The sequence below is a fragment of the Cervus canadensis genome, chromosome 4, assembly GCF_019320065.1.
Source record: "Cervus canadensis isolate Bull #8, Minnesota chromosome 4, ASM1932006v1, whole genome shotgun sequence".
In the NCBI taxonomy this organism is placed as follows: Eukaryota; Metazoa; Chordata; class Mammalia; order Artiodactyla; family Cervidae; genus Cervus; species Cervus canadensis.
The window spans coordinates 43,008,723-43,021,167 of NC_057389.1; the positions used below are offsets into that span (position 1 = coordinate 43,008,723).

Below are 12,445 nucleotides of genomic sequence, written 5' to 3' on the forward strand. Positions count from 1 at the left end.
TCATTTTTAGTGAGATCATGAAACAGAAACATTTAAACAAGGATTTGAATAATGAGAACTGCTGGATTGTTTTGTTTACGATTTCCCCACTGCCTTTACTCACAGAAAAATTTATCTTCACATTTTTTCTCAATCTGACCAACTGGAGCAGCACCCTTTCTCCCAGAGAAGTGCATTATCAGAAGAAATGGAGAAGGGCTTTGAGGGCTACTGTTACTAACAGAAAGGGAGGGCACAGCATGAAAAAGCCAAGAAATATGTAAAGGCACAGCATAAACAGAAAAAGTAAGGAAATCAGCATGGCTGAGGGTAGAGTGATGAAAAATAATCTACGAAAGCAAAGTGAAGACAAATCCTAAGTACCAGTACTTATTTTCTTCTTCAGCCACCTCTTCATCCCTTAAGCCAAGAACCTAAAACAAAGCTAGGTATAATACGAACTAAGTAATAGTTTATAATGATAAAAACACTAATGGCAGCTAAGATTTAGGGTGGCACTATTATACGCCATGCACTGCATAAAACACTTTATAAACATTATTTCATTTAATCCTAATTTAAAAATCTATTAAGTAGGCACTAATAATCCTCTCATATCACAAAACTGAAGCTTAGGAAAAATAAGTAACTTTTCCAAAATCAAACTGTTAAAATATGGATTCACAACTTATCAGATATGTCCAAAACCTATGAACTACACCAAAATTAATGTTAGCAAATGTATCAATCAGAAAATTTACAATCAGATTATCAACCTCCACATAGCAATAGCTGTACTACATTAGAAAGACAATGAGAAGGGGGCAGAGAAAGCCTCTTACCAGTACTGACTAAAATTCATTCCCTAGCCTTAAGGAACACTTTATCCTGAGGTCAAAGAATGCTCTAAAAAGTACAGTATAAAGCTTCGAAATTCTGTAACTGTAACCTTGAACACAAGTCCCTATTTTACATTGGGGGCTTCAATTTTCTTGTCTGAAAAAATGGGTATAGCAGTACCTACACTATGTAGGATGTGGTTAAGAATGAGATAATGCGCCTAGAGATTTTAACACAATGTCAGACACGATGTAAACTGCAGCTATCTACAATACAATCACTGCCCATATAGGCAGATAATTAGATAACTAGAAAAATATGCTCCCAACTTGGTGGGAGAATCTAGGAAGTATCCAGAAAAGGCATTTATCTCTCATTGATAATCCTCTTCCCCGCAGGGCTATGCAATACGGGGGTAAAACAAACGGGGTGGCAAAGCTGAGATTCTGGTGTACCGTTCGCCACCCTCAGGGTCTAAAGCAGAGCCTGGCACTTAAGCTCTCAAGAGGATAAGACGGCTGGATGGCATCACCGACTCAATGGAGATGAGTCTGAGTAAACTCCGGGAGTTTAGTGATGGACAGGGAAGCCTGGCGTGCTGCAGTCCACGGGGTCGCAGAGAGTCGGACACGACTGAGCGACTGAACTGAACTGGATTGAGGCCGGGACCCTTCCGCAACTCCGAGGCGACACTTACCCCAAGGCCAGCTTCCCCCTGAGATTCTGCACCCATAACGCACCTGCAATATCAACACAAATCGTTAATTCAGATTCCCACCTCCCTCCCTTCTTCCACCACTTAATCATCAAGAAATCTTACCCAATCGTTCCAGTATAACCGCCGCCATCTTTCTCCCTCTGTCTACGGAAGCCTTTGAGTTCAGAACGCCTTGTGCGCAAAACGCATGCGCAATTCTCCGGATTTGGGTTTTGTTGGGTTTTTTGTTTTTTCCCCTTCTTATAGCGATACCGAGCCGCACCTTCATTCGCCGTGTTCTCTTGGAAACCGTCAACAAGGGGCGGGTGCTTAAGATGGGGTCCCGTCAGCCTTGCTTCGGAATGGATTACTCAATGAGGGCCAAAGTCTAGCGAGCTTCCGAAAATTCGTCGGGATCCAGAAAAACTGCGAAGCCTCACAAATGGTGTGAAAGTATTAGGAAAATAGACCGTGAACCAAGCCAACTAACCTGGGAGGATTTCAGTTTTCTCAAAACAAAAATAAGTATCGCTAGGGCACAGGCTTGTAAAGAACACTAGAGATTGTATGAAAGTCCTTTTTAAGAACTCAAAGTATCAAAGTGCTAGTCACTCAGTGGTATCGGACTCTTTGCAACCCCATGGACTGTAGCCTGCCAGGCTCCTCTGTCTATGTAATTTTCCAGGCAAAAATAGTGGAGTGGGTTGCCATTCCCTTCTCCACGGGGATCTTCTCAACCCAGGGATCGAACCCAGGTCTCCTGCATTGCAGGCAGATTCTTTACCGCTTGAGCCACCAGGGAAGCCCATTTTGTATAAAATAAGCCACAAGGATATATTGTACAGCACAGGAAATACAGCCAATATTTTATAATAACTTTCAGTTGGGTTCAGTCGTGTCCGACCCTTTGCGACCCCATGGACTGCAGCACGGCCAGGTCTCCCTGTTCATCATCAACTCCCAGAGTTTGCTCAAACTCATGTCCATTGAGTGGGTGATGCCATCCAACCATCTCATCCTCTGTCGTCCCCTTCTCCTCCCGCCCTCAATTCTTCCAAGCATCAGGGTCTTTTCCAAGGAGTCATCTTCGCATCAGGTGGCCAAAGTACTGGAGTTTCAGCTTCAGCATCAGTCCTTCCTATGAATATTTAGGACTGATTTCCTTTAGGATGGACTGGTTGGATCTCCTTGCAGTCCAAGGGACTCTCAAGAGTTTTCTCCAACACCACAGTTCAAAGGCATCAATTCTTTGGTGCTCAGCTTTCTTTATAGTCCAACTCTCACATTCATACAAGACTACTGGAAAAACCATAGCCATGACTAGACAGACATTTGTTGGCAAAGTAATGTCTCTGCTTTTTAGTATGTTGTCTAGGTTGGTCATAAACTTCCTTCCAAGGAGTAAGCATCTTTGAATTTCATGGCCGCAGTCACCATCTGCAGTGATTGTGGAGCCAAAAAAAATAGTCTGCCACTGTTTCCACTGTTTCTCCATCTATTTGCCATGAAGTGATGGGATCGGATGCCATGATCTTAGTTTTCTGGATGTGGAGCTTTAAGCCAATTTTTTCACTCTCCTCTTTCACTTTCATCAAGAGGCTCTTTCGTTCTTCTTCACTTTCTGCCACAAGGGTGCTGTCATTTGCATATCTGAGGTTATTGATATTTCTCCCAGCAATCTTGATTCCAGTTTTTGCTTCATCTAGCCCAGTGTTTTTTATGATGTACTCTGCATATAAGTTAAATAAGCAGGGTGACAATATACAGCCTTGACATACTCCTTTTCCTATTTGGAACCAGTCTGTTATTCCATGTCCAGTTCTAACTGTTGCTTCCTGACCTGCATACAGGTTTCTCAAGAGGCAGGTCAGGTGGTCTGGTATTCCCATCTCTTTCAGAATTTTCCACAGTTTATTGTGATCCACACAGTCAAAGGTTTTGGCATAGTCAATAAAGCAGAATGGATGTTTTTCTGGAACTCTCTTGCTTTTTCAATGATCCAGCAGATGTTGGCAATTTGATCTCTGTTCCCCTGCCTTTTCTAAAACCAGCTTGAACATATGGAAGGTCACGGTTCACATACTGTTGAAGCCTGGCTTAGTGAATTTTTTTTTCATTTATTTTTATTAGTTGGAGGCTAATTACTTTACAATATTGTAGTGTTTCTTGCCATACATTGACATGAATCAGCCATGGATTTACATGTGTTCCCCATCCTGAACCCCCCTCCCACCTCCTTCTTCATCCCATCCCTCTGGGTCATCCCAGTGCACCAGCCCCAAGCACTTGTCTCATGCATCCAACCTGGACTGGTGACCTGTTTCACACTTGATAGTATACATGTTTTGATGCTGTTCTCTCAGATCATCCCACCCTCACCTTCTCCCATAGAGTCCAAAAGTCTGTTCTATAATCTGTGTCTCTTTTTCTGTCTTGCATATAGCGTTATCATTACCATCTTTCTAAATTCCATATATATGCGTTAGTATACTGTATTGGTGTTTATCTTTCTGGCTTACTTTACTGTGTATAATGGACTCCAGTTTTATCCATCTCATTAGAACTGATTCAAATGTATTCTTTCTAATGGCTGAGTAATATTCCATTGTGTATATGTATCATAGCTTTCTTATCCATTCGTCTGCTGATGGGCATCTAGGTTGCTTCCATGTCCTGGCTAAAAAAAATGGAACGCTTCACGAATTTGCGTGTCATCCTTGCACAGGGGCCATGCTAATCTTCTCTGTATCGTTCCAATTTTAGTATATGTGCTGCTGAAGCGAGCACAGCTTAGAGAATTTTGAACATTACTAGCATGTGAGATGAGTGTAATTGTGTGGTAGTTTGAGCATTCTTTGACATTGCCTTTCTTTGGGATTGGAATGGAAACTGACCTTTTCCAGTCCTGTGGCCACTGCTGAGTTTTCCAAATTTGCTAGCATACTGAGTGCAGCACTCTCACAGAATCATCTTTTGGGATTTGAAATAGCTCAACTGGAATTCCATCACCTCCACTAGCTTTGTTCGTAGTGACGCTTCCTAAGGCCCACTTGACTTCACATTCCAGGATGTCTGGCTCTAGGTGAGTGATCACACCATCGTGATTATCTGGGTCGTGAAGATTGTGGAGTTAATCTTCAAAAATTGTGAATCACTGTTATATACTTGAAATAAATATTGTGAATCAACTACACTTCAATAAATAAATAAAAATAAGGAAAAAACGGTTCAAATACTAAGTATGATACTAATCTTCAGGTTTACCTCCAAGAGTTAAGAGTTAATATCCAGCATGCACTAGCTACCATATATATCCAGCAGACATTTCACTAAATCTCATGTAATCCTCACAGCTAGATCCAACCCAACTAGATCTGGATCGTGATCTTACTTCTTCAGCTGAGAAAAAAGATTTATGACAGGTTAAAGTCCCTGAGATAATAACTGGTAAAAACAGTGGTCAACCTAGGGAAAAATATTTATAATAGGTTAAAGTCTCTCACATAATAACTGGCAAAAACACTGGCCAATCGATGGGGAAAAAAATTTATAATAGGCCAAAATCTCTCAGATAATAACTGGTAAAAACAACAGTGGCTAAAAACCATCTAGGCTTCGGTGCCACCAAAGTTTAGTGTTCCTACCCACATCCAAATAAGTAAGTTAATTATATATATATATATATATATATATATATGTATATTATATATATAACTATATATTTTTATATATAGTAATTATATATATTACTATATATATGTATTATATATAATATATTATATATATAAAAAAACTTCTCTTCAGTAGCATAGATAGTTCAAGTTTCCTTTGCTACATATTCAAGAGTTCGAGATACCCAATGCAAACAAGCAATACGAAGAAGAGTAAGTGCATAAACGGAGCATTTTAGGCCGTTTGAGGTGAAAGGAAACTGGTTCTTTTTCCTCCACAGCACTTAACACATACAGTCCCTTCATAGAGTTGGTACTTAATCACATCAGAAGAGAGTTACTCTATTCTGCTTCTCCTTGAGTATCAAAACCCAGAGCTAGAATTTCCACCCAGTTAGAAAACCCTTGTTTTTGATTTCTGATCAGAATTTTTACCTTTTTGCTAGTTGGCTTCTTGTAGATACTATAAAAGCATCTCCAGAGCTAGCACGGCAGAGAATAAACCAGAAGGGCGGGGAGGTGACTCCATCAGTCTAACCTCTTAATTAACTTTCTTTGCTGTCGTTAATGAGAATACCTAACCTCTGGACTGGGCTTCCTTGGTGGCTCAGACGGTAAAGAATCCGCCTGCAATGCGAGAAACCTAGGTTGGATTCCTGAGTTGGGAAGATCCCCTGGAGGGGGGCTTGACAAGCCACTCCAGTATTCTTGCCTGGAGAATTCAATGGACAGAGGAGCCTGGCGGACTGCACAGTACATGCGGTCGCAAAGAGTCGGACACGACTGAGCGACTAAGCACACAGCACAACCTCTGGCTAGCTAGGCTGCAGCGGTACCAGACCCCGAGGGTCTGGGAAGCCAACTTCACCCCGGGGCCCCGCCTGTCCCAGGCTCGAGGCGTCAGGAGTCGAGCGCGCCGTGAGGTTTGGACCTTCGCGCGCGCCGTAGCGGCGGGCCGAGAAGGCGGGGCTCCGAGTCAACCCCGCCCCCTTCCCGGCTCCAGCGTGGAGCTACGAACGGTCTGCTCCAGTGGTTGCTTCCATCATCCCTGGTTGCCAGTGATTATGGGACAGGAACCGCGCACGTTACCGCCCTCCCCTAACTGGTACTGCTCCCGATGCAGTGATGCCGTGCCCGGGGGCCTCTTCGGCTTCGCGGCGCGGACTTCGGTCTTCCTTGTCCGCGTGGGCCCGGGCGCGGACGCGATCCCAGGGACGCCCCCATTTCGAAGTAAGTCCCCACTTCTTGACCCCAACCTACCTGCACTAACTGCGTTCCCCGGGGGCGCCGAGAGGGCGTGACTAGCCACCTCACCCCGCCATAGATGGGGAAACTGAGGCTCGGGCAGAGAGAAGGGTCTATTCACAGTCGTCTAAACTGAGTCGTGTCCGGGTCACCAAGCCTGAGCTCTACACCACGCTGTGTCTGAGCGGTCCCGCCTCCTGGCTTTCTCAGCGTGCATCCGCTGGCTTACTAAAAAGTTATCCATGTGTCTTTCCAGGTATTTATAACACCTAGGCCTCGCTTTCTACAGCTCCAGGCCGTAAGCGAGATCCTGCAAATATATGATACTCACTTCTCTAAGATAAACGACTTGAGCTGAATGCTTCCAGGCTCCAGCTAGGTTTTGGTTATGCCTTGGGATACGGCATGCCAGATACTTCTTTTCTAAAAGACTTCTAGCCAGATCTAAATACAAATCCCTTTTATATTCTTCATTGGAGCTGCTCCTCAGCCTGAGAACTAGGCACATCAAGCGATATGAACGTATTTTACAGTTAAAAAGACTGAGTACCAAGGAAATAAAACGATGAAGTCAGATGGCACAGCCAATATCTGCACTTGAGGTTTCTAATTGTGGGTTTCTGGATATTTTTGTTATTCCATGGAATAAGTGAGGCCGCAGTCACCAACAACAGTTAAGATTCTGGCAGGGAAAAAAAAAAAAAGATTGTCAGGTGACTTTGGGGAGTATCATAAAATTAATTCTTGCCTGAATTTTTCCCAAGAAATAAACCATGGCCCCAAATTTGGAAAAAAAAAAAAAGATTCTGGCAGGAATCTTAGATAGCTCTTTAACCTGCAGCCTGGTTTTGCTTGAAGTCATAGGCGAGTTGGTGGGACACACGGAAAAGGTGTCTGGCTTCACGTTTTGTCATCACCCGGGTCAATACAATCTCTGCGCCACCAGCTCTGATGATGGGACTGTGAAAATCTGGGATGTAGAGACAAAAACAGTTGTGACGGAACATGCACTCCATCAGGTACCATAGCTTACTTGTTTCTCAGACTATTCATATATATCTGTGTCAGGGTTCTCTTGCTTCAAGTATAGTTTTGCTAGCTCCTCTGTGCTAGGTTAACTTATATATATATATATAAATATATATATATATATATATAAATAATTAAATATAACTTAAAATGTATATATTATATAATTATAAATATATAAATAAAATTTATATTATATATAAGGTAAACTTTTATAATTGTGTTTGTTCATTAGATCAGAAGGTGTATATTGTAAAGGTACTGCAAAAATTTTTTGGAAGGAGATACATATAAATCAGAGGTCAACAAACTGCACTGCTGCCTGCTTTTGCAGCTTGTTTCACTGGAATACAATCACAGCTGTTCATCTTAGTATTGCCTACAGTTTTTGACTATTGCTGCTTGCAGGCTACAATGGCAGAATTGAGAGTTAAAACAGAGACAGTATGGCCCACACAATCTAAAATATTTACTCTCTGGCTCTTTACACGAAAAAGATTCCTGATATAAACTGTGAGTGAAGCTTATTTCGAAACTAGATGGTTAATTGATATACCTACCTAGAAAATGTAGAAAAGAACTCAGTTAATCTTAGGAAGAATTTTGCATTAATCTACAAAGGAAGAAAAAATTTAATCGTTCTTAGCCTGAATTCTCCTATCATTTGATTATAATATAATCTTGCTATATGGGTGGTCCTAACAGTATTTATTAAGTACCTATAATATACCTAGCATTATACAGATTAAAAACTAAGTAAAAATTAAGCAATAACAAATGAGAAGCAAATACATCTTTCCTTTGTTTTAAAGCACACCATATCAGCATTGCATTGGTCTCCTCGAGTAAAGGATCTGGTAGTATCTGGAGATGAAAAAGGAGTAGTTTTCTGTTACTGGCTTAACAGAAATGACAGCCAGCACCTCTTTATAGAACCCAGGACAATTTTCTGTCTTACTTGCTCGCCTCATCATGAAGATTTAGTAGCCATTGGGTAAGTACTGTGCCATCTGCACTAATAATTTATTTTTGTTTATGATGTTATTTTGTATTTTCTTTACCTTTTCCTATCCCTTTATTCCTCAAGGGAAGCCATTTACAGGTATTACCCACTCTCCCTGCACCCCTGGTATCATTATTCCTGTGACCTCCAGGTCCTCACTGTATTTTTGTTTCCTTGGTTTCTGTGATACTGTACTTTCCTCATTCTTCATACCTGATTTCTTCAGTGAATCTCCAAATGTCAGAAATGTCCTCTTTTACTCCTCTGTACATAACCCTTGGTTATATTAATAACATTTATTCCCATAGTGTCAAATGACTCAGCTCTGCTCTGATTCTCAGCTCTTCCACTCAATTGGGAAAGCAGTGTGGCATTGGGATCCGTCTCCCCTGTGATCAAGGTGTCTTCACATGAGCTGCCTCAGTAGGCGGTCCCCTCTCCCTTAATGCTCCATTTACTTCTCTTTCAAAGATGTCCATTCTGTCTAGTTTAGAGATGAGACATAAGCACAAGAATCTAAGAGGAGAAAGTTCAACAGGAGAGAATTCAAGAGACCTGGAGGTGGGGTAGATACACATGAAAACTTTTCCACAAAGTCTGTTGCAACAATGTACATGTAGACATGAAGCCAGAGGAGGTATATGGGGGTCAAGGGAGCATTAAATGGAAGATAACAAAGGCATGTTTCTATGCTGATGTAAATGAGGCAGAAGAAGGGGAGTCTATTGCAGGAGTGAACAGTGATGAATACAGGAGTGATAATGAGAAGTCAAGAGGGAATTGGCTCCAGATCACAAGTAAAAGGAACCAACTGAGAATGTGGAAATAGGTGTAAGTAGTTTCACAGATCTGCTTGGAAGAGAAGGGTGTTTCATTCTGATGACTTCTGATTTTTTGTGAGGCACAAGTCAAGTTCAGAGTGGGGCAGGAGCTGGATGCAGGAAGAAGGTATGAAAAGTCATCTCAGAGAACAGGAAAATGAACTTTCTGAGGGAAACTGCAGGTCCCCTGTTCCTGGTTGAGTGCCAAGCCGAGGATCATAATCGTGAATTTTAAGCAAACTACTCAAACTGATTGAGAGTCAGCCAGGTTTGGGGTTTTGTAGAGTAAATACCCTGAGAAAAGGGGGAACAAAGGAGATGAGGATTTTATTTAAGGAGTGATTATAATGAATCCATCATGCGGGCATGAACAGGAAGACAGGTGTGGGTGAGTAACACTGAAAATGGAAGGGGTCTGTGATCAGAGGTCTCCATGAAATGGGAGCATTGTGGTAAGGGTACAAGAGACGGAGCAGAAAGGGTGGTAGGCAGGGGTCAGAGAATGGTAAATCAAACTGACCTTGACAGATGAGCAGAAATTCACAGGAAGAGGTGAGTCTTTCAAACAGTCAAACAGGATTGAATCAGAATGATTTGTTTTTAAATGTTCTCCAAAATAGTGATTAGTCCCTGAAGTCTTGATTGAAATTGCAAAATAGCTTGATCACATGTCTGTTAGGTTATATAACTTGATGGTTTTCAAAGTCTGTATCTTCAAAGATTTGATATATTCTATGATTTTTTTTGTAATAATAATAAAGTTGTAATTGGGAAAAAATTTTTTTAATAAAAAGAGAAAGCTGTAGGATTATCTAATGTATAGGAAATGTAAACAGGTATGCCCACTTTGGAGAGCAATTTTGCACTTTCTAGTAAAGCAAAAATGTGACTAACATTCTGGCAGTTCTGTTACTAGGCATCAAACTTGAAACTGTCTTAAGTGTGTGATAAGATTATTAATTAAGTTTATTATATATGTATAATCTTATAATAATAAGATTATTAATAGCATTTTATGTTTATAATAGTAAAAAAAAAAAGTGAGAGCCTTTCAAAAGGAAAATGAGTAACTAAACTTGAAGTATATTCATACAGTGGAGTACTGTATAATAGTATAAATGACTGATCAGGGACTACAGTTACATGTGTCAACATGGATGACTCACAAAAAGAATGAGTGGAAAAAACAAGCTACAGAAAAATAGACATGTTACCATTTATATGAAGCTTTTAAATGTACAAAGTAATTTTGTATCTCATTTAGGAATATATACAAAGAAAGTCTAGAACTAATACAACACAAGATTCAGGAATAGCAGTTTACCTCTGTGGAAGAGAGGGGGAGAAATTTGATTGGGATGAGATATACAGAGGATTTCAACTGTACTGCAAAGTTTTTTTTTTTTTCCTTAAGCTAGAGAGTAGATATTTCTTTATTGGGTCTGAAATACTTCATCATTTAAAGAAAAAAAACTATTAGAGTTTCTCAATTTCTTCTAAATTAAAAAAAATGACAGTCTTGAAATACTCAGATCTACAGGTTAGAATTCTGCAGCTTTTGTTAGAAAAGTAAGATTACTTGTAAAAGTAAAAAGATATTTTTAGTATATTAGGACAAATTCATTTCCAATTAGGGAGACTGCTGGCCCCTTTCAGGACTATTTTTCTTTAATGTTTCCCTTGAGCACAAGCATGCTGTGCTGTCAACCTTCATGCTGGGCAACATGTATAGTATACCATAGTACCAGGAATTTGATCATTTGATCAAAATATGAAATAAGTATACTTTGGAAAAAGGACAGAATAAAATTATTGCTTGCTCTCTTTCCTCCTCCGACCCCCACCCCCGGCCCATGCACTTAACTTTTAGAAATAAACAATAACTCCTAAGCCAAAATGTTTCCTAGAAAGACTGTATTTTTCAGCAATATTTCTGACCTTGTTTTTTAGCTACAAGGATGGCATAGTGGTTATAATTGACATCAGCAAGAAAGGAGAAGTTATGCACAGGCTTCGAGGACATGATGATGAGATCCATTCCATAGCCTGGTGTCCCCTGTCGGGTGAAGACTGTTTATCCATAAATCAAGAGGAAAATTCAGGTAGAGATGATTTAAGAGGGTTCAGTACTCTTTAGACCCAAAGAACCAAGTGGGTAGAATAGTGTCATTTGAATTACATTTAAAACTAGATTTTACAGATCAAATCTATGAAAATGATAGTTACAGGAACCCTTGCAGACTCGTTTTTTATTTAATGAGTGCATTTTTAATGCAAATTAAAAACAAAATTACCATCTCTATCATAGAAGAACCTGAAATTCCCAATGGGAAAGTTATAGCACAAACTGCAGTAACAAAAGGCTGCTACTTAGCCACTGGGAGCAAAGACCAGACCATTCGGATCTGGAGCTGCTCTAGAGGCCGAGGTAAGACTAATTCGACATTTTCTTTGTGATATAACCTCTGTCAATCTAGTAAAAGCTTTTTTACTGCCTTGTTATCCTGAGTGTGTGTCTTGACTGTCCATGGAACTTCTTTTCATCTGCAGGGGTGATGACTTTGAAACTGCCCTTTCTTAAAAGAAGAGGAGGGGGTGTAGACCCAACTGTTAAAGAGCGCCTTTGGTTGACACTCCATTGGCCCAAGGATCAGCCAACTCAGCTGGTATCCAGCTGTTTTGGGTAAGGTTTTTTTTTTTTTTTGCGGGGGGGCGGGATGTCATGCTCTCTGACACATTTTGTTTTCCTCTCTAGTCTCAGGAATTCCTAGGCTTCTCTTTCTAGACACAGAAGATGGAGACAGCAGTGGCTAAGGTTTATGTTATGATGGGCCATTTGTAATGGAAAAGTCATGGAGTTAATACCAGTGCTGTCTAATAAGAGTTATGAAAAGATCAAATAAGTACAGCCTGCTTGTTAAGCATGGACTCTGAAGTCAAGCAGATTTCAGAATCAGTCCGTTACTTATCAGCTGATCATAAGCAAGATCCTTCACTTTTCTGAGCTTCAGTGACTTCACATGAATAAAGGGGCGGTTATAGTGTTTCCTTTCTCTTAGGATGATTATGACCATTCATTAAGCAAAATTTATTGAGCACCTATTTCTAGTTGCTTGAGATGACAAGTGAATTTAACAGTGTCCCTGCTTTTAAATGAGGT

The 12,445-nt window shown here is 40.5% G+C and overlaps 2 protein-coding genes and 1 non-coding gene across 5 annotated transcripts in view; 1 reads left to right on the forward strand and 2 right to left on the reverse strand.

Annotated features, from left to right (window-relative positions):
- Positions 1-1,861, reverse strand: part of MRPL22 (mitochondrial ribosomal protein L22) — a 41,620-nt gene extending 39,759 nt beyond the window's left edge. Inside the window, exons 1-2 of one of the 2 annotated variants that reach the window (XM_043464879.1) lie at positions 1,640-1,861; positions 1,517-1,559 (exon numbers count right to left, since the gene is read on the reverse strand). In XM_043464879.1, coding sequence (XP_043320814.1) covers positions 1,517-1,559; positions 1,640-1,805 — 209 coding nt within the window. In that variant the 5' untranslated portion in view covers positions 1,806-1,861. The remainder of the gene's footprint in view (positions 1-1,516; positions 1,560-1,639) is intronic. The other variant, XM_043464878.1, reaches the window with a different exon arrangement.
- Positions 1,862-4,196: 2,335 nt separating this feature from the next.
- LOC122441048 lies at positions 4,197-4,303 on the reverse strand. The gene has a single exon (XR_006269193.1). It is a non-coding gene; the product is annotated as a U6 spliceosomal RNA (small nuclear RNA).
- Positions 4,304-6,163: 1,860 nt separating this feature from the next.
- GEMIN5 (gem nuclear organelle associated protein 5) overlaps positions 6,164-12,445 on the forward strand; it is a 42,170-nt gene continuing 35,888 nt past the window's right edge. For both annotated transcript variants that reach the window (XM_043464876.1, XM_043464877.1), the window contains exons 1-6: positions 6,164-6,417; positions 7,291-7,451; positions 8,274-8,455; positions 11,236-11,387; positions 11,594-11,713; positions 11,836-11,968. In XM_043464876.1, the coding sequence (XP_043320811.1) occupies positions 6,252-6,417; positions 7,291-7,451; positions 8,274-8,455; positions 11,236-11,387; positions 11,594-11,713; positions 11,836-11,968 (914 nt within the window). In that variant the 5' untranslated portion in view covers positions 6,164-6,251. The remainder of the gene's footprint in view (positions 6,418-7,290; positions 7,452-8,273; positions 8,456-11,235; positions 11,388-11,593; positions 11,714-11,835; positions 11,969-12,445) is intronic.